This window comes from Python bivittatus, unplaced genomic scaffold, assembly GCF_059951505.1.
Source record: "Python bivittatus isolate LINGU-HERP-01145 unplaced genomic scaffold, Pbiv_v1 ctg000080_np1212, whole genome shotgun sequence".
Classification (NCBI taxonomy): domain Eukaryota; kingdom Metazoa; phylum Chordata; class Lepidosauria; order Squamata; family Pythonidae; genus Python; species Python bivittatus.
Window position 1 is genome coordinate 42794202 of NW_028277035.1, and position 24464 is coordinate 42818665.

At 42.4% G+C, this 24464-nt stretch overlaps 1 protein-coding gene across 2 annotated transcripts in view; it reads left to right on the forward strand.

Moving 5' to 3' along the window:
• CPLX2 (complexin 2) overlaps positions 1-23891 on the forward strand; it is a 141917-nt gene extending 118026 nt beyond the window's left edge. For both annotated transcript variants that reach the window (XM_088133910.1, XM_088133909.1), the window contains exons 3-5: positions 8775-8908; positions 14116-14291; positions 17855-23891. In XM_088133910.1, coding sequence (XP_087990036.1) covers positions 8878-8908; positions 14116-14291; positions 17855-18052 — 405 coding nt within the window. In that variant the 5' untranslated portion in view covers positions 8775-8877 and the 3' untranslated portion in view covers positions 18053-23891. The remainder of the gene's footprint in view (positions 1-8774; positions 8909-14115; positions 14292-17854) is intronic.
• Positions 23892-24464: the final 573 nt, after the last annotated feature.

A 24464-nucleotide genomic window follows, 5' to 3' on the forward strand; every position in this document is an offset into this window, starting at 1 on the left:
TCTGCCCCAGCCGTCTGGAGGCGCTTGCTTTATGGTCCCCTTGCCTCCCTTCATAGTGGACTCCCCCCTCCCTCTTTTTACCTCACTTCCTCCTTCTAGCAGCTGGAGCTTTCAACTGGTGCAGTATCTCACCTTCAAACACCTGTCTGGGATATTAAGAAAATCAGCAAGAGGAGGCCTCACTAGCCCCTAGCAAGGAGGTTCAGAGATTCAGAGTACTTCAGGTTTCAGCACAAAAATCAAAAAGGCAAATATGGAGTCTCTCCCTCTCTGTTTTTCATTTCATTTGTTTGTATATGTGTACTTATGCGAGTGTGTGCGCATGTGTGTATTTTCATACGTGACACTCATAAAGGGCCTTTGAGTTTGTCAAATGCAACATTTTTTGAAAAGCCCTTGAGTTATATGTTTGATTCTTTTTTATGCCAATATCAAGCAATACCTCTAATGAAATACTCTCAGGAAAGGCAGTTCTGTAGTTTCTCTAGGCTGTTTTTTGTTCATCCTCCTGCCCATTATCCTACCCAGAATATTTCTTGAAAAAAGATTATTTCACAAATATGCATCTTACACAGGTGTAATTCTTCATGTAATTTGGGGGGGGGCAGTCTCCCTGCCACAAAAAGGCAGTAGATCTGCTCAGACATCTGCAGAGTTGCTATATAACACAAATAGATTATATTTTGTGTGCAAACAATTATCTGAAGTACAAATCACGTAGCTGTTTCATATAGCTTGCTTCCATCATACAGTTCATGACTGTTGCGGCTTCCAGATTATTTTGGGCACCTCTTCTGGTTTCAGATTCAGAATCTTACTTAAGTAGCATAAGTTAGTCTTATGAGCCCCTTGACACTTTTTTTTTTTTTGGCCCATACATATCTTTTCATGTATCTTATAGCACATATTTTATAGATAATAAATAGGTGTGGATCCTACAAAATGTTGCTTAGCTCTTCTACTCAGTCTGACATGGCATGCACTACTCGTAAAATATTCTACAGTCTTTGATATTTCATTAACTGCTACCACTGGTTAACAATAATCAGGCATCAGTTGTATGCTGGGTGTGTATGTTCTGTCCTGTGTGTATGTTCTGTCCTAGAATGCATGTGCCTCTTGTAAACAATTTCTTTATCTGGCTTTATTTGGCTTTATCTAGTTGGAACAGAACTTTCTGTTCTGGAAGACCTGGAGACCTTCACAATCTTAGAGTTTTGGGAGGAGACCCAGAATGGTTTTGGATGTTAGTGTTACCATTCACACATTAACTTTTCATATTCCCCCAGGATTATTAGTGTGCCCACTTACCATAGTCCTTCTGATATCAAAAGTGTTGATGTGTAAAATTAATTCAGTGTATCCTCAGAGCCTCTCTCTGATTACCTTACCTTTTCCATGACTGTGTTCTACTGCTGAGATCAGGGCTGGGCTGAGTTAGAGAATCTTGGCTTCAATTCAGTGCTGTCCCTCTGTTTCTGTCCCAGACCTTGATTTACCTACATGTATGTCCTCCTATATGACTTTTATCAGGTACAAAAACTATGCACAATATAACCTGCAGTCTTGATTGCAATTGCATACAGTCCAACCTTTATGCATCAGTCAGATGTACACTCTGTGTATATTTTTTTCCATACAGTATCACCTGTGTACATTCATAAAGACACAGTGCAGCTTCAGCACAACTTAACCATATGCTTGTTTCTCAGGTAGTAATAAAGCATGCTTATGTAATATAGATAGATTTTAAGTTCAGCTCGTGTGTAAGAGAGGAAAGCAGGAGTCAGCCCTCTTTCAGGAAGTGGAGAGCAGATCCTAATCAGGTGGGTCAAAATTTATTTTCCTATTCTGTGCATGCATTTAATGAAAATGGTAAATAGGGAGCATTTTAAGACAGTAGCACAAACTGCTTTTTGTTATTGGGGGATCTACCAGCTGGTTTGGCAACTTAACATTTCTTGATGCTGCTTTAACAATTGTTAATCTGTTTTAGAACATATTGCTTGTCTTATTTGTGATTTTTTTGTTGGTCACATGTTTGGTGCAGTGCAGTGCAGTGCAAAACATGGCTGTGCCAACCAACCTTCAGTCTCCTTACTTTGTGTCAAAAGTCCAAATCTCACTGGCCTTTTGACTCCAATCGCTTCCAGACTCTGCAATGGAAGATTCCGTAGGAAAGCTAGGCAGATGCTGAAGGATGCTGCCACCTGTGGCTCCTCTGAGATTAGAAACTGGTGTCCAAATGGAATTTCACTCACTCTCTCTCTCTCACACACACACACACACACACACACAATTCACACACTATGCAAAAAGCCCAGCTAATACTTTTCACTCTTTCAATCGCTACTGAACTGAGACAGAATTGGAAAGGACAAGCATTGTGTGAACAAACTGTTGAGTTACCTGGAATTCTGAAGGTGGATTTATCTGGCCAAAATGTATGTTGGTGGCTCACAGAATCTGTGTGAAATAATTTGGAGATTGGTTGCCTGCCCAAGGTGAGCTGGTCATGTGCAGGCATCAACACACACAGAATTTCTTTTTTTATATACTGTCAAAGTAAACCACTCTCAGCAGGAATACGTGATAGAATGTTCAGTACAGAGGCCCATGCATAATGATATTTTAATGATTAGTGAATCTATAGACTAAAAGCCAATGTAGATAGCATTTCTTCGTGATTTCCTCTTACCACCCATTGCCTGATGGTAATGTGAATTGACCAGCCTCAGCCTACTCAGTTGAGCTCACCTTCTTGCATTCCCCACCCCCTGCAGCCCGTTATTTAGTCAAGTTGAAGTGTCTTTAACATAAATATGTGTGCATATAATCATATATCACATACTGGAGAAAGCAAAAAAAGTTTAAGACAGTGAAAGGTGCCAATAGGAAAAGGGAAAGGGAAAGTCATATTTTTCACCAAATACAGAGAAAAGGAGGTGGAGGAGGAGGGGGTGTTTGATAGATTAGGTGTGAAAGAAACTGTGGATGTACATGTCTCTTCATGTGTCCATTCTGTGCAAGAAAGCCTGAGCATATGGCTGCTGGTAGACACCGTGTGGGTGGGAGAAAGAGAACTGCATTGTTGGGAAAGAGAGAGTGTGCAAGGATATTTGAGTCAGTGAGGATAATTATAAAAGTCTCTAATGGTCTGAGTAATAGTGAAAAATTATGTGTGCTTGTGCAAGAAATGGAGGGAGAACATAAATGTGTCTATTAAAATAGGAGGAAATATGTACTATAAAAATGTAGATATTCAGTGCAAGGAATGTGCTTGTAAAAATGAAGCCTGTGTGTGTGTGTAATGTAACTCACACTCCAGTCTAAACAATCAGGAGCATAGCATTACTTACAAAGTGTAGCCCAGTTTTTCCCTCCTTAATGCCTTCTAGATGTCTTAGAATGCAATTCCCATGATCCCCAGCCAGCCAGGCAGCACACCCATGACATGAAGGTTTCGTCCCATGCAAATGAAATCTCAGTTCTAAGGAGGCGTTTTCCTCAGATCCTCAGCTGGAGAGAAAAGGGTTATATTTCCTACCTTCTGGAATTCTGTTTTTGATCCCTGTACATATAACATCTAATTTCACTCTTTGTGTTTTCTCTGGAAACACCTTTGTAGGAGATCTTCAGATTGTGTATCCTGAAGGTACATTGCATAGGCAGCAGCAAGAAAGAAAGCATGCTTGTGCATTTAACAGGGCAGTGCAGATAAAGAACACAACAGCGGGGCTAATTTCTGAATGTGTATGTGGCAGCCAATGCAGACAGAACTTGGTCCTGAGGCCAGGCAATTGGCATTCCTGGCAGGTCTACACAGGGGCTTGACTGTCACCAACTGACACAGGATGCAAGCTGTTGGAGCTCCATAGATAATTTGTGGAGAGGAGAGGAGTTATTTGCTTGTTGACTGAAAAGCCTATCTCTTCTGCTGAATGTGTCTAAAATATTATTTCTACCCAGGGACAGGAGCTGTTTATAGGATATTCCATAGCATCTCAGGGTATGTTTTCATTACTGTGATGATCAGCCATTGTACTTGGATCCTCACTCCCTCCTGCATATATGTAGCTACTTCTTCTAATTCTATTTAATGGCATGATGAAATAACAACAGAGAAAGCCAGGCTGATCATAAAAAGAGAAAATTCTCCCTAGGAAATCTTGGCTCAAAATCAAGTTCAGTTGTAGATTTGCCAAATTTTTGCCTAACCCTATTTTCCTGTATAAAAGGGAGAATATTTGTGAGAAGGATGGTGGCAAATAAAACATGCCGGAACTAAAATTGTAATATTTATGGTAATTGTGGGAACAAAGAAGAACTGTATCCTGTAAAGTTCATGAAATATGAAATGAGTGAAGTATCTAAAAAGTCACAGTGGTTATTGACTGTCCACTGTTACTATAATTTTGTAAGCCATTATAAAGTTTCTTTTTGACCTAATGATATTAGAAAATGGAAATTGCCTTATAGCCTAGTTTCTTTATTTTTCTGTGCTGCCGTGTTGTTTCTGTATCATGCTTACCCCATCCCCTCTTTTTTCATTTTTTTTATACAGAGAAGTGCAATCTTATTTCTATAACTGGGCCAAAAGGCTTGTAATCTAACTAATATGCCAGCTAACTGATCATGATCAAGTAATATGCAGTTCTCAAATGTGAATTTTCAATATCTGAGTCTTCAGAAAAGATCAGTCTGACTCAAAATCTCACATTTTTATCAGACTGAAATTAGTCCAATAAAAAGTATCACCTTCCATGCCTTTTGTTTTTCATTTCTGAGGTATATTATCGATTAGTTTATAATTAATCTGTCTCTCTCCCGCAATCTGAAAAATCACAAAATACAAATGCTGCTGATTGGGGAAAAGAAAGTTGCATCCAGCCAGATGGTCTGTAGGCTCGGAACACTACTAGCCAGTTTTATTTGCCATTAGTGGGCAGTTGCAACAAATGAGCTCATAGGCCCTTTTCATCTCCAACAGTTATTATTCCCTGGCTTATTATTATTGCTTGGATTTATCTTGCCTATTACTCAATGGGAATTTTCTAACAGACCTCATTTTCCAAGCCTCATTTATTAAGATGTAGACTGTCCCTTAGATGGTATATATTCATAGTGGAAAAACGATTCCAGATTCTCTCCTGCATCCTATTGGAATTCCATTCTCCTAAGAAGGTGATTCCTTCTCTTGACTAAATACGTGATTCTAAAAAAATTAAGCTGCAGTTACCAGTGCTTAATCTAGAGGAAGCCCGTTTCTGTTAATGAGACCATCCCTCCAAAATAAGATCCTTGCAGACTGTAGCTTAATAGTCAACAGAGTACATGGGACACCTTTCTGCCAAAAGTTGCTGTAACTGTCTCAGCTGAGTTTCATCTTCTTCGGACTGACTCTGTACCAAAGCGCTGCTTCAGAGAGGTTTAGAGGAGAGAGATAACAGAGCACTACAACTGCTGCTTTTGTGGTGGAGTTTAAAAGCGCTGTAGAGGATAGAACATTGATGTTAAGTGTAACCGCACTGCTAACAAGCCATTATCTCCTGTGACCTGGACCGCAGCAGTGTTCGCTGCCTTCCAAAATGAACTTAATTACTAAGAAACAGCAGTGGCTAATCTATGGTAGACAGGACAGGATCAATTTTGTGGGGAGGCTGCCTGATAGTCAACAGCAGGAAAGAAAATGCACACATGCACACACATCATTCCCAACGTGATCTAAAGAAATCAGTTTTTATTTTCCATTTCAGAAACTAGCATAGAGATATGGATTTCTCACCTCAGCACACCACAGCAATTACAGGTCTAAGTGAGTTGTCAGCACAGCTTCCTAGCGGTAGATAGCAACTCACATTTCAAGATTAGAGCAAATGAGTCAGATTAAGATCTCCAGATCAGGTATGGTTTTTTTGTTTTTATTTTGTTTTGTTTTTTTCCCAGTCAGGCCACATTTTTACATATGGAGGCTTGTAAATGTTGGAGTGTCAGAAACATTCTAAATGACAAAAAGAGCATTGGTTAGTATATAGTTATATGGCAAAGAAAGCTGATAAAGTCAAAAGTTCATTTTATATCCTTTTCATTTCTAGTCGCTTCAAACAGATGGGGAGGGGGCAATTGAAAGACACCATGAAGAACTGAATGCCGTGCACATTGTTACTATCCATGTGATTATTTTGGTTCTGGATTGGGCATTCCATAATAATATCGCTGCAGTACTGCATGATACAAATACTGAATCATACAGATGGCAAATGACAGCAAAAGTCAGTTAACCCCACTTGAGTTTAACCATCCAGAACTCAACTGTATGATCCTATGCATCTCTACTCAGAAGTAAGTCCCACTAAGGTCAGTGGGGTTCGCTTCCCTCCCAGATTGCAAACTAATTAAGTTGGGCATAATTCCTAGTCCATTCCAAATCTAAAAGCAGATTATGAATTTACTTAGCTGTCAGGAACTACTTTGAAACAAAGTAACATTGATGAAATATTAAGATTAAGATCATTTCATTCATTCATCAAAATGAATTGCACCTAATGAAATACAGTTCTGGTGCTTGGAGATTTTCTGCCCTCTTTTCCAAAATGCATGGGGGGGGGGAATGAATCCAAAATATATTGCCATATGTTTCTTTCTGTGATGTAATAAATATATAAAGAATAATCTGAAGTACCTGAGCAATACCTGTTCTCAGATCTAAGATCAAGCCTTCAAAACTATGTCCCTGTCATTTCTATGATTATAGGACAATACACTGTTCACTGTTTTCTTTATCCAAACCTAAGTGAAAATGGTACACATAGACTCTACCTTAAATGAAAGCTTGGGGGGGGGCGGGTGGATCTACCTCCCTCCTCCTTAAAATCAGATATGATTTGCTCATGGCCATTCTTGTAGGATGAGTCCTGGCTCATATCTAGTCCTCTCAAGATACATCACATATTGACAGTTGTTTTCAGGCTGCTCCATCTCCTCAAAGGTCTTTTCCTAGAATCAGCTGATCCCTGTCAATCTATCCCTGGAGAAAGGACAAGAAAAAAGAATATGGAAAAAGGCATTTATTTACTAAAGTCACCTCATCATGCTATGTTGCTGAATGAGATCCAGCCACCCAGATCACTGTTGCAAGAGGATTGCCTTTCTGCATGCCTCAGGAAAAAAAGGCAGGGTAGAAGTGTAATCAATAACAATGAGGATTAGGTGTGTACATATGTGTATTGGTCTTCTTGAACTTTCCAGTTTTATGTCCAGAATTATGTTTTACACTTTCTTGGGAGAGAAGCCTTCTTTCATAATTCAAGCTGTGAACTAACACAAACTTACTTAGGACTGAGTTCTAATGAATTGGGTAGATACATGCACCATTAATGTATCTCATTCTCTGGAGATGGTTCCTGATAAACGCTCCCTTGGCTCCTAGCAAGTCATTGAGTGAAGAAAGTAATCAGTAGAAAAGGTATTTATGGCATTTAAATGGAGCAGCGTAAACCTGTTCTCTGTAGTTGGGGCTGCTTTAACTTTCAGATTCAGAGAAGTGGACAGAGGCTGATGAAAATAGGAATGTACAAATAATCAGGGATTATTTAGTATCAGGAGATGGAAAATGCCTAATAATGAAATAAAATGGCACTCATAAATTTGATTGCTATCTATGTGTGATTTGCAGGATATCCAGTATTTTCAAGACTGAATCTCCTTCATCACATCCAGAGATATAATATTCTAGCACCACATTCCCAGCCAATGTTAGACATGGGTCAGTCATAAACAACAGACATAGGTAGAGATCAGCCTACAAAACAAGAAGATTTGCAATATTTTTTGTTAAAACCCTCCTGATTTTACCTCTTGATTTTACCTCCTCTTTATCAGTGATCAGTTCAATTTAATATTGAAATGTCACTTGAGAAAATAAATGTATTCTAGGAAGTTGGCTATATTGCTTTTTGCAGCAAAAACAATTGTTAGTATTGATGTTCATATGTAAGGCTTAAATAGTAATAAATGATTCATGGCATGAGTTTTTGTCAGCAAATGCTAACTTCATTTAAGCCACGGTCGCTCCTACATGCTGCTCGTGAAGTGTCAGCATAATCCACAGAGTGCAATTTAGTAATGGATAAGCTGCCTCTGTTCTTAATGGACAGTTGTCGAATTTTAAATGATGGGACATTTTAAATTCAAGTTTAGCTGAACAGCACTTAGGGGTAATTTTGATGTATTTTTATTACAGAACTCAGACGTGAGACTGTGCATTGCTTATTTGCTACATTTATTCTTAAAAATGTATTCCAATAGACATCTTCCTCTCTAAAAAAAGAGTCAAAAGGTTGAGTTTTAAAGAGTGTGTAGCTCTTTGTAGTTCCATGGTTGAAGTTTTATGCTGGTTCACAATTTGCAGTTAACTCCTATTGAGTTCATTATCTGAACATTATTCTTGGTGCCAGAAAAGCTACAGGATCCAAAGAATGATGGATACATCCATAAATTTAACTGATTGTTGTTTTGACTTTAAAAAAATGTTGAAGCTGTGCTCATTTTTCTGTAGAAAGGATGGATATGACACCAGAATGTGTCTAGAGTCTGGTACACTTGTGCCTCTTAACAGCTAGGTTACTCTTGCATTGGTATTAGGTTCCTTGCATTGGACCTGGGTTTCTGGACACAGAATGAAGGAATGGATGACTCACTGGCCTGGGCCTAGTTCAACAGTCACTGTACTTTTTTCACATCATCCTGCTCAATTGATTTTGCCTCCCTTTCAGGTAGCCCCTGACTCAAAGCTTTTCATCAGCAGCACTGGATGAGAATTCTACAACTTCCTAGAACGTGGCAGCATTCTACAACTTCCTGTAACGTGGCAGCAGTATGGATTTTGTGATGAAACAAGCCTTAGGGGGTAAGTAACTCACTGTCTCCTCACTGTATTCTCTCCTCTCTTAGTGCTACTGTACTTAACATTTAAGGCTGAATTTCTGGTGGAGGCAGACCCTTCCCACCTTCCTTAATCTCATCTACCCTATTCAAAAGCTGAATGGGAATCAGAAGAGAAATCATTGTTTATTTCCTTCCACTTTTTCCTCAGGTAAGTGGTTTTTGGAGGTCTGTATATTGCAAATTCTACGTACCCATGGGAGATGGTGGATTAAGAAAATACATGTACTTCTGAGGAAGTGGTACCTCCATTAAATCACCTTCTTAGAAAAAAAGATTGTCATAATCCAATAACTTTTTTTTTTTTTTGGTCAGTTGACTAGCCCAATATAGAAAATACTAAATACATAGATTAAGGATAAGCAAATGGTCACAGTGGAAAATCCTGATTTATGGTGGGGGTTTTAGACATCCCCACCTCTGGATCCATGTGTTCCATTGGTCAGAGGTGAAGACATATTGAACTAAATCCCACCACTGCCATTTGGCATTTAATTTATCAAAAAGATGTGTTTTATCTGTGTTCTGTTAAAGTACGTTCAATTCACCTGCATGTGATCTAGAAATGATGCTAATAAGTGTGTGTGTGTGTGTGGTTAATGATGAAACAGCATTATTAGAAATCAATATAATAACAGGCAAACAGTTAAGATTTGCCCAAGGGAGGATGAATCTGTTTTAGTTTCAGTCCTGAATAGTTACACACTTCATCCCATTTCTGCTTTTTTTCCCAGATACACAAAAATAGAATGAACACATACACACACACGCACCAAGGTGTATTTTTCTTTAAATTTTGTCTGTATAAAATAAAATAGAAAAGGTTGTGCATCTTACAGTTAACCAATATTGAAAACACACAGGAGAAACTGATGATACTAGAGATCCTTTTAGCTTTGCTATCTTTGCTGGGTAAAGTTCAGATCAGATGAGTTTGGGGAAGTTCTCTTTGCACAAAGATACAGTGGTGCTTAAAAGTTTGTGAACCCTTTTGAATTTTCAATATTTCTACATAAATATGACCTAAAATGTGATCTGTTCTCCACACAAGTCCTAAAACTAGATAAAAAGAACCTAATTAAACGAATGAGTCAAAAACATACTTGTTCATTACTTTATTGAGGAAAATGTTCCAAAGCTACATACTGGTGTGTAGCAAAAGTATGTGAACTTTTGCTTTCAGTAACTGGTGTCCCCCGTGGGCAGCAATAACTGCAGCTAAACATTTCTGATAACTGTTGATCAGTTTTACACATCAGTTTGGAGGAATTTTAGCCCATTCCTCCTTACAGAACAGCTTCAACTCAGGGATGTTGGTAGGCTTCCTCACATGAACTGCCTGCTTCAGGTCCTTCCAAACATTTCTATAACATTAAGGTCAGGACTTTGACTTGGCCATTCCAAAACATTACTTTTCTTCTGCTTTAACCATTCTTTGGTGGTACAACTTGTGTGTTTTGCGTCAACTTGCTGCCTGACCCACTTTCTCTTGAGCTTCTGTTCATGGACAGATATCTTGACATTTTCCTGTAGAATTTGATGGTACAATTCAAAATTCACAGTCCCATCAATGATGACAAGCCATCCTGGTCCAGAGGCAGCAAAGTAGGACCAAACCATGATACTGCCACCACCATGTTTCAGAGATGGGATAAGGTTCTTATGCTGGAATGCAGTATTTGCCTTTCTCCAAACATAATGCTTTTCATTCAAGCCAAAAAATTCTATTTTGGTCTCATCCATCCACAAAACATTCTTCCAATAGCCTTCTGGCTTATCCATGTGGTCTTTCACAAACTGTAGATGGGCAGCAATGTTCTTTTTGGAGAGCATGGCTTTCTCCTTGCAACCCTGCCAGGCACACCGTTGTTGTTCAGTATTCTCCTGATGGTGGTCCCATGAACACTAATGAACCCCTTTAGTTCATTAGACATTACCCAGGGGTTTTTTGAGACCTCCTGGAGTATTACACGCCTTGCTTTTGGTGTGATCTTGGTTCATCAACCACTCTTGGGTGCTGAATTGCCTCCATTTATACAGAAACTGCCTCACAGTGGACTGGTGGGGTCCAAATACTTTGCAAATAGTTTTTTCCAGCCTGGTGAGCATCAACAACTGTTTTTCTGAGGTCCTCAGAAATCTTGTTCAAGCCATGACACGCTTCCAGATACCTATCTTGTGAAGATCAGACTTCAATAGTGAATACCCAGAATTCTATTCTTTAAATAAGGCAGGACCTTCCATACTCACACCTGATTATCATCCCATTGATGGAAACATCTGATTCTAATTTCCCCTTCAAATGAACTGGTAATCCTAGAAGTTCACATACTTTTGCCACACACAAATATGTAGCTTTTAAGCTCCACTGTACATCAGTCATGATTTTGTCAAAAAGGAGCAGTGACTCTAAATACTACATCCATACAGAATTTTTGCCTTTTACTACTAGACAAGGAAGTTTGGTAAGAAGTGGGCAAAGCTGAGAGGCTGCAAGACAGAGCCTGTGGGTGGGAGATGTCTTTTTTAGTAGTCCTCCTCTCTGCTCTGAAGCACGCACACCTTCCTCTCCAGGACAACAAGCCTGCCTGGCCAGGAGCAGCTCTGGTTTCTTCTCCTTCCTCTGCTGCCTCCTTCTTGGTGAGAGCACACATATTGCTTTCAACTTATTGGATAAGTTTGTTTTGTCTTCTACCAGAATGCTATAAAATTTTGACGTTCTCCCTTTTTCCCTATTAAGTGATGAATTTAGCCTAATTTCAAATTTAGTCATGGCTCTAGTCATTTGTGTTTTACCTGCCAGAAGTACGAAAACAGGTCTGTATGAAATCATGACTGAGCCAAATTTCCTAGAATTATAATATTCTCATTAAGCAAATCCTTTAAATAAGAAAATCTTTTCATTTCCCAACCTTGTTTAATTTTACCTCCATTATAAAACACATGACAAAATATTAATGGTTAGAGGGGCGATGGGTATGGAGTTAATTCAGGGGCCTATCTATTCCAAATTTAGAACACATTCAAAAGGAATTGATTTTGAGTATGTTTTCAGTACTTTAAGAATATTTTTTGCAAAAGGAAATGCCCTATTTTTTCCTATTGGTATATTTATATATTCAATTTTTAGCCAAAACATGAATGCTTGTGATTTTACCAAGCCACAAATGTTACTGATAAGTCACACCTTTGTTCAATTTCTATAGAGCTTCGGTTCTTATTCCTCAGAAGTAAAGGGCTACATCTTTTCAGAGGCACAGTTGTCATATTTACTATTTAATGAAAAGTAGAACAAGAACTAAATAGCTGGGAAGAGATTTATTATTTGTAAGAATATTGTTATATTGTATTTTAATTAATATTTATTCTTTTACTGTAAATTGCCCAGAGTTGCTTCCAGTGAGATGGGCGGTGACAAATGCGAAGAATGAATGAATGAATGAATGAATGAATGAATGAATGAATGAATGAATGAATGAATGAGGAAAATGTCCTCAAGTGGAACTCATCTCCTGATGAAATGCATTCATGCAGTTTTCTTGGCAATGTTACTGAAGTGATTTGTCATTTGTCGTCTTTGGAGGTATTTTGTGAACTTTCTCCTATCGTACAGCCCTGGAGTTCCCTGATCCCCCATCCTAGTACTTTTCAGAAGCCTAGGCTAATTCTCCCCCAGATCAGTATGGAATAATTCCCTTGATTTGCACCAATAGGATGCAATTCCAGAGCAATCAGTTTCCAGCTGATATTTTAGTGCAGGGCTGGAAAAGAGGGTTCTAGTGTGTATATAACTTGCCCCACTCAACTACCCCACCCACAAGTAACCAAGCCATTGTAATCCATCATAGTTTTGACCTCAAGTAGATGGCCAGATCATACTTAAGACTTTTTTTCTTGTCATACATGACTTTCTGGGATCTTGCAACCAGCAACTGTTGTTCCTGGTCTTGGCTGGTTTGGGTGAAATGAGGATAAATCACAGAAGCAAAGGAGGAGGAAGCTAGAACTTGTGATTAAACATCTTAGTCTCTGGGGGTTTCGGGAACCAAGGTTGACTTGCAACTCTAGATTGCTGAAAAAAATTGCTGTGGTAAATTAATGCTGCCGGGCTCTTAGCTGAGCTACTGTTAGCATAGCACAGTGCATAGCAAGTTTGAGGCTCCCTTGCACAGTTGGGAATAAACAATTGCTTCTTCCCATGGCAGAGAAGCATACAATTTACAACAGAGCAGGCCAGAAAAGTCTTCTGACTGAGAAGTTCACAGCTGACATTTACTCCAACAGATGTGGTTAGAGAAAGTTCCAAGGCCTGTAAAAAAAGAGGACTTAGTCACAGGTTATCTGTCTTTGCTTTAGAGTCTCTGAGAGATCAAGGCAGGGCACAGGGAGGTCCCTTTTCATTTTATCCTCAACATAAACTCTCTATAAAGTAGCTTCTCCGAGAGAAAGGACTGGCCCAATTTTACTCTGTGAGCAAAGTCAAATAAGATTTGAACCTGGACCTCAGAGTCCCAGTCCAACTCCTTTACAGCTACACTATGCTGACCGTCTGATTAGCTCTTGGATTTTACTTATCACTAATACTGAGGATTTTTTTTTTTAAGAAGACAGAATTGTCCAGGCCTTTGCCCCACAATGGCACAACCAACACCAGTATATCATGGCTATTTCTAATGCACAGTACAAAGATATTACTTGTATGATATTCTATTCAAGCTCAGAGAATTTTGCAGTAATGGGAAAACAGATAATTATGAGAGAAAGAGAGAGACCCTTCTGAAAAATACAGTGTTCTTACTCAGATGTCTAGTGACATCTGAGCTCCCTCTAGAGATCTGCCAAGGAAATTTGTCTCGGAGTGAAAATACTGTCTTCTTCTCACAACCAGGAAGATTACTGGCTCTGGGATTCTGCCCTGGAGAGATATTCCATCTAGAAAAGAAAGTGCAAATCACTGGCCCTGACATTATCTAATAGGTTTCAGCTTCTTTATAAGACAGGTGGAGAAGCTGGTAGCTATTTTGCCTGGCCCTACATCTGTCCACCCACCACCTCTTCCTTTTTCCTTAATAGTAGAAGTGGATGACGTCAGCCTCCTGGGAAATATTGAAATGATATGGGGATTTCCCTCAGCACCCCCTCTCACTATGTTTTCAAACATGTAATGTACAGGGGCCACGAAGGACATGGGTAAAATGTTGGGAGGAGAGGAGGAAAAAGACCCCGACGCCCAGAAGAAGGAAGAAGAGCGACAAGAAGCCTTGCGCCAGCAAGAGGAAGAGCGCAAGGCAAAGCACGCCCGCATGGAGGCTGAGCGGGAAAAGGTTCGACAGCAAATCCGCGATAAGGTGGGTCACCTCCCTGCCATTTTCCAATGAAACAGTCTATCATTAACACCTTGAGGGAGCGATTCGGAAGAAATGGCAAGAAAAGGATGGAGAGTAAGGCGACTGAGCTACAGGAAACTGGAGAAGTGATTACTGATCGTGATGGTTAAGGCTCGGATTTTATTTTTAAAGGACAAAACTCGATTTCGGGGAGCCACTCAGTCTAACCTGAATTATTTTAGATCGGCACTGATTGCCCATTGTTTAAAAAAATCTGTTAAACTTTTAACTTTTAAAAGGTTGTTGTTGAACTAGAACTGTGAGCATCCATTCTCCTGGGCATCCATGAAGGAGCAAGGGTTGAGGGGAACTTACTTGCTTCAGACATCATGACGTCATTACATAAACATGCCACGTTCATGATGATTTCATGATACGTGTCATCATTTTGACCTCATGATGCCTTGTTACAGATGCTACCATTTCTTATTATTGGCCATACATGGGCTGCTGGGAGTTGTAGTTTAACAACATCTGAAGATATTCCTGTCTTAGGGTTTGGCAGTTGGATGGCCACACCAGCTCCTGGTTGTTCATGCATCTGCTTTTTAATAAAGAGGGAAAGAGAGCCAGCAGTTTTGTCACAGAACTAGTTCACATCTAATTAGCCTTCCCGTGGCATAGGATTTCTGTCTAGCATGGGCTGGAGCAATTACAGGAGATGGGAATATTGCAAAACTCAATAGACAATATCCCTTACAGGTCCAGCATCTTGGACAATTATCTACAGCAGGAATGGAGATCTTCCAGGCCATGGGCTAAATCTTTCCCAGTTGCTCCATCTAGCCCACAGAGATCCAAACAAGGCCCCTCTCCTTCTTTGAACCCCCTGCTCTCTCCCTGAAACCCTGCCCCATCTGCCTTCCCATTGAAGGGCTGCAACTTCAAGTCTCTATTTCACTTGAAATGTGGCTTCCCTGGGGCTTCTCCCGGACTGTGCCTTTCCCAAAGGGGAACAATGAAGATTGGGCAAAGATGGCACCTGGGCAGCCAGCACCTGAAGGTAAGAATATATAAGTAGCCCTGCTGGATCATACCAAGGCCCATCTTAGCCCAGCATTTCATTTCTCAACCAGATGCCCATGAGGTGCAGCCAGATGTGCCCGTTCACTGCCCTGTGTTTTGGGAAATGCATGGGACAACTGAATTCCTAAAAGATACCCTCAGGGCTCCACTCCTTGAAGGAGCTTCTGGCACCTGGAAATGAGTCCTCCCCAAGAGCAGGATGACATCCAGAGAATGGGAAGGGAAAGAGTTAAGGGCCCACAGTCATGAAATCTGCACCCAGAGAAGAGGGCTGGCAAGGGATCTAATCCTGCTTTCCCCTTGATTGGCAGCATTCTGCCAGCAGGATGACCCTGTCTATAGTGAACAAAGCCTCACAGTCTCATCCCTCTTCACTAAGGGAAAGTGAATTAAAGCACTTTGATTTAACAAGGGCTGTTTCCATGAGCCTGTGGAGCTATTTGTACCCCATCGAAGCATCCCAGCATTGCTTCTTCCTCACTCCAGTAGTTCCAGATGGAAGGAAAAGAAACACACCTGCACGCAACATGGTTACATTCATTCACCTTCCAAAGGTTATTCCTTCTTTTACTCCCCACAAAGAACAGCCTTTTCTCTGTAGCTCTTATTCCAGGCCAACTATACTAGTTTAAAAAGCTTCTACTGGAGTCCAGCAACTAGAGGTGAAGTGGTCTCTGCTAGGCCATAAGATTACCAGCTTAGAGCATCTTTGGTGTGAACTTCTTTTTGTTGCTGATAATCCTTAATGTATGAAAGCTGGCCAGTATTCAGCTTCTTGATGCTAAGAGAAAGGGGGCTCTCTGCTATTGACAACAGTCATTCATTCATCCTCATTGGCTCAGTGCCCATCCACTATCCCTTTTTCAGTGCTTCCTTTTCTTAGGCAGGCTTTGACTTTTCCTTTCCTGATCTCTGGAAGGCAGACCCAGGAGCTACCCCTGGAGAAAGTGACAGTCTGTTCAGCTGAGGTGAAATGATCCAACCAGGCTTCCAAGCCGGCTCTCCCGCAGGGACTACATGCACTTGCTCATGAATGATTTCTTTCTGTGTCCCATTTCTCTGTTTGCACTGCAGCAAGAGGAGAATCATTCATGAATTTTTGGTATGTGGTCTCAAGGGGAATATAGTGTCTTTGGGCCAGGCATGAGCCATTGTAACCCGCCCCGAACTCTGTGTTCCTTGGCATCCTCCTTGCCATTTTGCTTCTCCTGGCTTACTTGTCTTGCAAGAGGAGAAAATAGGTCACTGGAAATAAACTAAAGATCATTCTCTGTCCCTTGTTTTTGTTTTTTTAAAAAAACTTAAAACAGTATGACCAGATTCTGCTATCCCTTTAAATAATTATGCAGAGATGGGAGAATTTAAGGCAGCGCTCTTCTCTCACCTTTTAATGTATCAGCCCTTTTTTACACTGCTTTTAGGAGTTTCAGAGCCTGGCCCTTCTCTACCGGCAGTGACCTCAATGAAGACAAGTTCCAGTTCATCACAATGTTGCCTATTCTCTCCAGAGTCATTCCCTCTGTCAATCACAGCCCCCTTTTGGCTCCAGTCAGCCTCAGAATATTAGCAGGGGTGCTGCAGGTCTGTCTATCATCCACACTAGAAATGGTAATATTAAGGCAATGTGCTTCTTACCTGCAATTCTCAAGATCCTTCTGCAGATGTAGATAGTGCATTAGTGTCTTCCAGTGACCAGCCCATGATATTTTTTTTTACCTGGGGCAGATGAAAATAGTGGATTGCAGGTTATGCAAAGGAACACATTATATTTTGCATTTGTTTAGGTTTTGTGTTTCCCTAGCCTTCTTCAGTGGATCATGAGAGGAGAGGGAAATGTTATGCAGGCACATAGCAACCTCAGATCCTTTAGCCAGATATCTAATGTAGCACTTACACTATTTAATCCAGCTTCCAACATGGGGCCTTAAAGTCATTGTCAAACTAGAACTCCCATTGTTTATATCCAGCATAGTCATTTGGCACAGTTGCTGTGGTTATTGTAAGCCACCTTTGGTCGAGTGGGCAAAGAATGTAAACTCTAAATGAATGAAAAAGCATAGAATTGTTTTCCAGATTTCCCATTAAAGTGAAAGATAAGGGTTAGAGTTACCTCTGATTCATTCAGGGTCCACGCACTGTTCCAGCTACTTGATGGCCCACCTAGATTCTGCCTTAGCTTAGACAGTAAAGAAGAGGGTTGGATTACAGGACTACATAGGGCAATAGAAGTTGCAGCTTCCTGTCTCTCAGTTTCAGGGAAGATTTAAAGATCTCTGTACAGTGTTCATGTTCCAGGATGATAACCCTAAGAACAGAATGTACAGTATCTCTATAGAAGCAATTGACTGGAGCAGCTAGTTCATCTGCAGAAGCCTGAGTGATTAAGTTAATGCAATCTTAATTAAGGACACCCATGGCCCAAGCCCCAAGAATGTTGTGGTCAAGATCCATCTTCTGCTGCGTCCCTCTGAGAAGTCTTGTATGTCTCCCCCACACAGTACGGCCTGAAGAAGAAAGAGGAGAAAGAGGCAGAGGAGAAGGCGGCACTGGAGCAGCCCTGTGAGGGGAGCCTGACACGACCCAAGAAAGCCATCCCAGCAGGCTGTGGGGATGATGAAGATGAGGATGAGGAGAGCATTCTGGATACGGTGCTCAAGTATCTGCCAGGTCCATTGCAGGACATGTTCAAGAAGTAGCTGCCATACCAGCCCAAGTCCCACCCAGAGTTTCCTGGTGTTGCCAACTCAACACTTGGTTCAGGCTTTTGGGTGGTGAAGGGACTTTCTTTTGGGGTTTCATGGGGCATTTTCCTTTCCAGATTTTGTTTCAAGGGGAGACTTCACACATGTCTTTGTGCCACAGGCCCTTCCCAGGCCATCCTCTTTTTCCCCAGGAGAAGCACATCAGGCACAGGACGCACTCCCCACCCTGCCCCCTTGCTACTCATCACTCTCAGCTGCTGGATTCCTTGGAGCCACAGGCTGGGCACTGCCAGGAGCTTGTCTCCCCCCCCCCCCGCCCCCACTTGGGCTTTCCCTTCCCAACACAGAGCTGGAGTGAAGTTCTGTGGTGCCAAAGTGCCAGCTGGCTAGATGGTCAAATCAAAGCAAAAACAAATGGGAACTGGGACCAAATTCAATGATGCAACCTCATGGGGTTTTGGAGGAGGAGGCAGCAGAGGGAGGCCAGGCCCCTGCACAATCCTCTGAGCCTGCCCTCCTCCCCCACATTCCTTAGCCCTGTGCTGACTGCCAAGCAGAGATGGTGGCCTGTTAATCTCTGTACCACTGTTCCTGCCTAATTTCTGGGGGCCAAGCCAGCCCCTGCACATTCCATCTCTGACCAAGGGAAGGACCAATTGGACACACACACACACACACACACACACACACACACTGCTCCCAGTCCTCACTTTGAGGGCTGTTGGCATATCATACAGTCTTGTTACATGCTTGGGGAGGAAGAGCTCATTCCTAAGAGGAATCAAACTCTAACCACAAGCACCAGTGTGGAGGCCCATTACAAAGAATTGTGAGTTATCAAGCAGAAAAATTTACCTTTGGTTCCTACACATATGAATACAAACATGTGTACTTCCATAGCAACACTAGGGCTGCTTAGGGGTCCTAAGATAGAGGTAACCCCTTTTGGGAGGTAAGGTGATTTTTCCCATTCCACAGGCCAGTAGTAGTATTTTATTTGAAAAAGCTCTCTGGCTGACACCGTTACAGACTTTTACAGAGTAAAAAGACAAGGCATGGAAATTACACTCCCCTTCCCATGCTGCAGAAAGCGATGAATGTAGAGGTTGCTTTATGGCTCAACTGACCAAAATGAAGACACTAAATGGAATGGGATGGGTTCACACATCCAACAGAGGATCCCTGCTTTCTTTAGGAGGTTCTAGGAATGCCCTAGAGAGCAGCACAGCCTCTCAAGCTGGGGAGTTTGAATTATCTACTAGACCAAGGGGTCTGTGTTGAAGCCAGTAAGCCCATCCCTGTCATATCTTGACCCTAGGACTCTACCAATCTGCTCCTCAGCGGAAACATAATGGTAAACACAAATATTAGCAGAATTGTTCTTGCATCTAAGATAGAAATCGTTGCCTTTTCTACTGCCCCCGTTTCCTCTTCCACTGAAAAGTCTAGAAACACTACAGGCATACATATTCAGACACACATGCTGATTCCAAAGGATGGGTCCTTCATGGTGTATGAGAAAACCTTCCCACTCTTCCATTTCTGCAGCCCAATATGCCCTGGGGGTGTGTTGGGCACCAGACCCACACTCCAGCACACACCAGTAGTTCCCTTTTACTGCACAGTTACATTCAGTCCCTGGCTGATCCTCCCCATTGTTTCTTCAGGGCCACAACATTACCCAAAATGGGGTGACTATGAGACAAGGGGGAAGGCTCACTGCTGGTTTGGCCTGCTGCCCTCTCCCCAGTACCAACAGTCCTTGGCCACTACTGAAAGCAAAATCAAAGTCCATCCTTTTATGGGGAAGTTTTGTAGTTTCATTCTTTCATTGTTTATTTGGGAAGAAGGAAGGCCTGGATTATTTGGTAAGTTTTCCTGGTACCCTGTCTCTTCTACTTTTGTTTGGGGATGGGATCAAGTTTGAATCTGGGAGTTATCTCCCTGCATCCAAGGTCCACCTTTCTTTCTATCTATCCTTCCTTTCTTCCTTAATAGTTAAAGCCATATCAGTTAGACTGCAATACTATCAACGCTAAAAACTCTGCAGGCTGCGCTCTGTCATGCTGTACAAAGGAGCGTCCTGGGGTCAGGGACCACCCTCTCACCCCCTTGCCTGCTTGTCTGTGTCTCTGGCCGCCCAACATGTTTTTGCATAGGTATCTCTGTAACAGGGTAAATCACCCCAACACCTGTTATTTGTCTTATTGTCTCTGCTAGTCACTCACTAGATGGTCATTGTATGGCCCCCATGGAGCTGGGAGCAAAGGGTCCTCAGGCAAAGTGAAGAGGGGACCAGGCTGGAGGTGGTAAGGGGACAGCCCATTAACACCTGTTTTGTCAATATAACATGAGATTGTCTGCAATCATCCATAGGACAAAAGAGTGTGATTGTGAGGGACCAGTGAGAGTCCTGCAAGTTCCATGTTGGTTGCTAGGCAAGCAAACTTTGTGCCAAAATGGCAGGACTTTGCCAGGGGTACACAGGTTGTCTATTGTCTACATAACCCTCCTGGTTGTATGTTGAAAACTGCAATAAATCTGCTTTTCACATGGGGCAAAGGGCTGATGCTGAAGCCAGCTTCCCAACTTGTGGTGATGCTGTTGCTCTCAGTTGACAAAATTACCACTACACCCTCTCGTTGGTATCCCCATCCCCCAGGGTAGGCAGAGAGAGGTACCAGTAAGCCTCTGGACCCCACCAGCCTGAGAGCTCCATTCTAGGCAAGAGCAAGAGACAGAAAGAAGCCATGTCTTGTAACATTGGAGGGACATGGAATGGCAATGCCCACAGAAAATGAGGTAAAATGAAACCTGGCTTCACCATGTGTGAATGTCCGTAGGGCCTCCTAGGCCCCATCTCACACGAAAAATATACAAATCATGAAGCTAAGCCTCTTCCTCTGCTACTAGGATAGGAGCAGAAGCCCCAAGCCACAGGAGACATATTTGTGCTGCAGCTCCTCCTTATTTCAGCATCCTCTTTACTGCTGGGGAGGAACCATTTTGGTGCCCCATGATCTTTGACCTCAGGTTTCTGACATTATCTTCATGTCACTGGGAGGAGTTGCAGGACACAGTTCCCAGGTCACCGAGATAACCAAGAGAAACCCCTGATGTTCTGCTTCAAATTTTAGTTAATGGAGCTGGAGCAGCTTCCAATTTGAAGTGTACATGCACTGCAGAGAGTATATGTGTGTTTATGTATGTGTGTGTGTGAGAATGAATGAATGAATGAATGAATGAGAGGAGGAATGAGAGGAGGAATGGAAAGAAAAGAAGGGATAAAAGCCAAAGTAAGTTCAGTGGTGGGTATTGGTCTGTTTCCCTCCTCCAGCTTTTCCCAACTTGGTGTCCTGCAATTGTGTTGGGACTTCATTTCCTCAAGTGCCCAAGCTGAGTTCCACCATATCTGGAGAGTTCTATCTTATCCCATATATAAAGGTTAAGATATCCTTCTAGGTCACCAGATGATGGGCAACTGTAGACTCCAGCTGCTTTTGCCAAAACAACAAAAGCAGCGTCATGCCATTGTGCTGCTGTCCCTTTTGGACGTGCAGGAAACATGATATGCATGTGTACAGAAGGGGCGTGGCCTATGTCATGGTGCTGCTTTGCTCAGATTGACCAGTTTGACTCCCTGCAGAGGCTGGTGACCAGACTCATTTTTGTTCCAACACTTTTTGTGGCCAAGAAACTTACACAGAAGGCTTGCCCGCTATGTGAGGCACACATGCATCATACAACCTGATGCATGTGCCTGTCATTGCTATGGATGAAAAGATGTTCATATGTCAGAGAGTGACCATTTGCAAGCATTCATGAGCAAAAGGTGGGTGAGAGAGAATAGCATAACAGGGTAAGAAGGCATGTTGAGTGTTTCTTGCATTACCTCCAAGCATATGGTGTGTGAGACCACAGGACAAGTGATTGGTGTATCTGTCTATGTGCCTGAACAGATCTTGAGGGACAGGTATGTCTTGCCATGAAACCAGGAGAAATGTTTGAGTCTGTTTCCCAGGTATCAGTCGAAGTGTGCCCCCAGTGAGTGTGCCATTTTTTTTTCAAATGGTTTCCAGGACAGGACGTCCTTTGGGGACTCACTACTGTCACAAAATAATTGACTCCAGCCTTCTGATGCATCCTGTCCTCTCCTTGGCTGGTGCCCAAGAACTAGTTGTCACATGCATGGAGTTGCTCTTGTCTACTTCCTCTTACTAGTCTGTGGGGGCAGTTGACTGCCCCATGTACTAACCCAGGGGGCTGTATGAATCATTCTGCCTTGCTTGCGCCATCTGCTTTCTAGAATCATTGTGTCTAATTGGCTAGTCCTCGTCCCACCTGCAACCACAAAGTGATGGGGCAACATGCATTCCATGGGCAGTCCAGTGCAAACACAGCTCCCTGCAGGCCCTTCAGGTTATTGCTGCTGGGGGGAGGCTGACAGGCAAGCTGTGCAGCTGAACCTGAGCCAAAGGAGTGCATGACTTCTGAGTTTTTTGTTTAACCTGGGCGCTGGCAGGGAGCTGGTAAATGCCCCTTTCCCAGTCTTTGTGGGGTGAAAGATGCAGGCAAAAGGGGCAAGGAAGAATTGAAGGGCTCCATCCATCCACCCTATGGTGACCATTCTGCTCTACCTAGTCTTTGAAGAAAAATAATAAAATAAAGAAGTTTGTACATTGCCCTGTGTCAACTGTCTCTGGGATCCAACAAGAAGGGATTCTGGTCACCATCGGCCCAGCTTCATAGCACGCAATGAATTGACCCAGCAATGCACCTGGGGAGAAGAATGATCAGAGAGCCAGAAGAAGCCTGGGGCCCTCTCCTTTTAGGACAACGTCTTGCCTGTCTGTAAAGGCTACAGAGGGATGCTGTTTTTCTGGGAGGGGGCAGGCCAGGGATGGAATTGAGTTGAGAGCTGTACGTACTTCAAAAATGAGTCCTTCTGTGTGAGTCTGAAAAAAGCTGCTACTGCTGCTCTAATGAATCAAATCATTATCACCATTAATATAGTTAGGAGTCACATTGATCATTGAATCTGCCTCTTAAAGCAGCAACAGCAGTAGCTTTTCTCTTTTATTGCCTGGCAAGAAACCTGAAAAATGTCTTGCACGCTTGGATGAATGGCACCAAGGTGCTGTTGTGTTTGCCCAAGTTTCAAAGCCATCTTCTGAAGCTTTCTTGCAATGTGCACATCAGCCTCCCTCACAGCAAACTGTACCAGGAGCAAAAAGAAAGCAAAAAAGAGAATTCTGACAGAAAGAAACCTAAGGATCCTGCAAACCTGGAAGGCCTCCAGTGGGAAGCACACTGACTCCCCTCCTCTACCTTTCCTTATTAGAACAGGGACAGCACACCTAATTGGGTCACAACAAGTGCAGATGCTTTCTCTTTAAAAAAGGGGCAGAGTGTGGTTTATTGTGTGGTTTATTTATTTATTCATTTTCAGGACTTATACGGCCGCCTATCTCATATGGTGACTCAAGGCGTCTCACAACAAACCATAAAAACATGGTTAAAAAGAAAAGTAACCTTCCCCCCAGGTCCCAGACCAAACAGCCTCCAACTCAACCCCCATCCTAGCCCAATGCTTGGGGGAAAAGCCAGGTCTTCACAACCCTCTGGAAGGCTAAAAGGGTGGGGATCCCTCAGATCTCAGGTGGGAGGCTCTTCCAAAGGGCTGGGGTGGCCACTGAGAAGGCGTCCCTCTGAGGTCCCATCAGATGGCAACATTTAAGGGAGGGGACCTGGAGTGTACCCACCCTATCTAAGTAGGAAGGGGCAATACCCTCAGGGAGAGGTGGTCCCACAAGTAACCTGGCCCTGTGCCATGTAGGGCTTTAAAGGTGATAACCAGCACCTTGAATTGCATCCAGAAAGCAACTGGAAGCCAGTGCAGCTCAGGGGTGAACCATGGGGTGCCCAAAACTGCATGTGCCACTGCATTCTGGACCAGTTGGAGTTTCTGGATGGTTTTCAAGGACAGCCCCATGTAGAGCACATTGCAGTAATCCAAACAGGAGGTGACTAAGGCATGGGTGACTGTGACCAAAGCCACTATAAGTTCCTTCTGGAGCAAGCAGAGTAGAACAAAGCCAGCTGAAAGCCCCCTCACCCAGAAGCTGGCCAGAGGTCCTTTGCTCCTTTACTCTTCCTGACAGTAGAATTGCATTGCATTGCATTGCTGAGTCTTGGTCACCTGTTAGGAAGCATGGCTGTTGGGCTATCAATTAACCAAGATCTGCCCTGATCATTTCAGGCAGAAGGACCACAATCCATCTCTACAATTTATGGCAGATTTCAAGGGTGACATTCAGAGGAAAATTAAATCTGTAGGCAAGTGCTGATGAAGAGGTTTGAATTTCCAATTGTTTAGCTATTTTATCTCCAATTCATACACACAAGT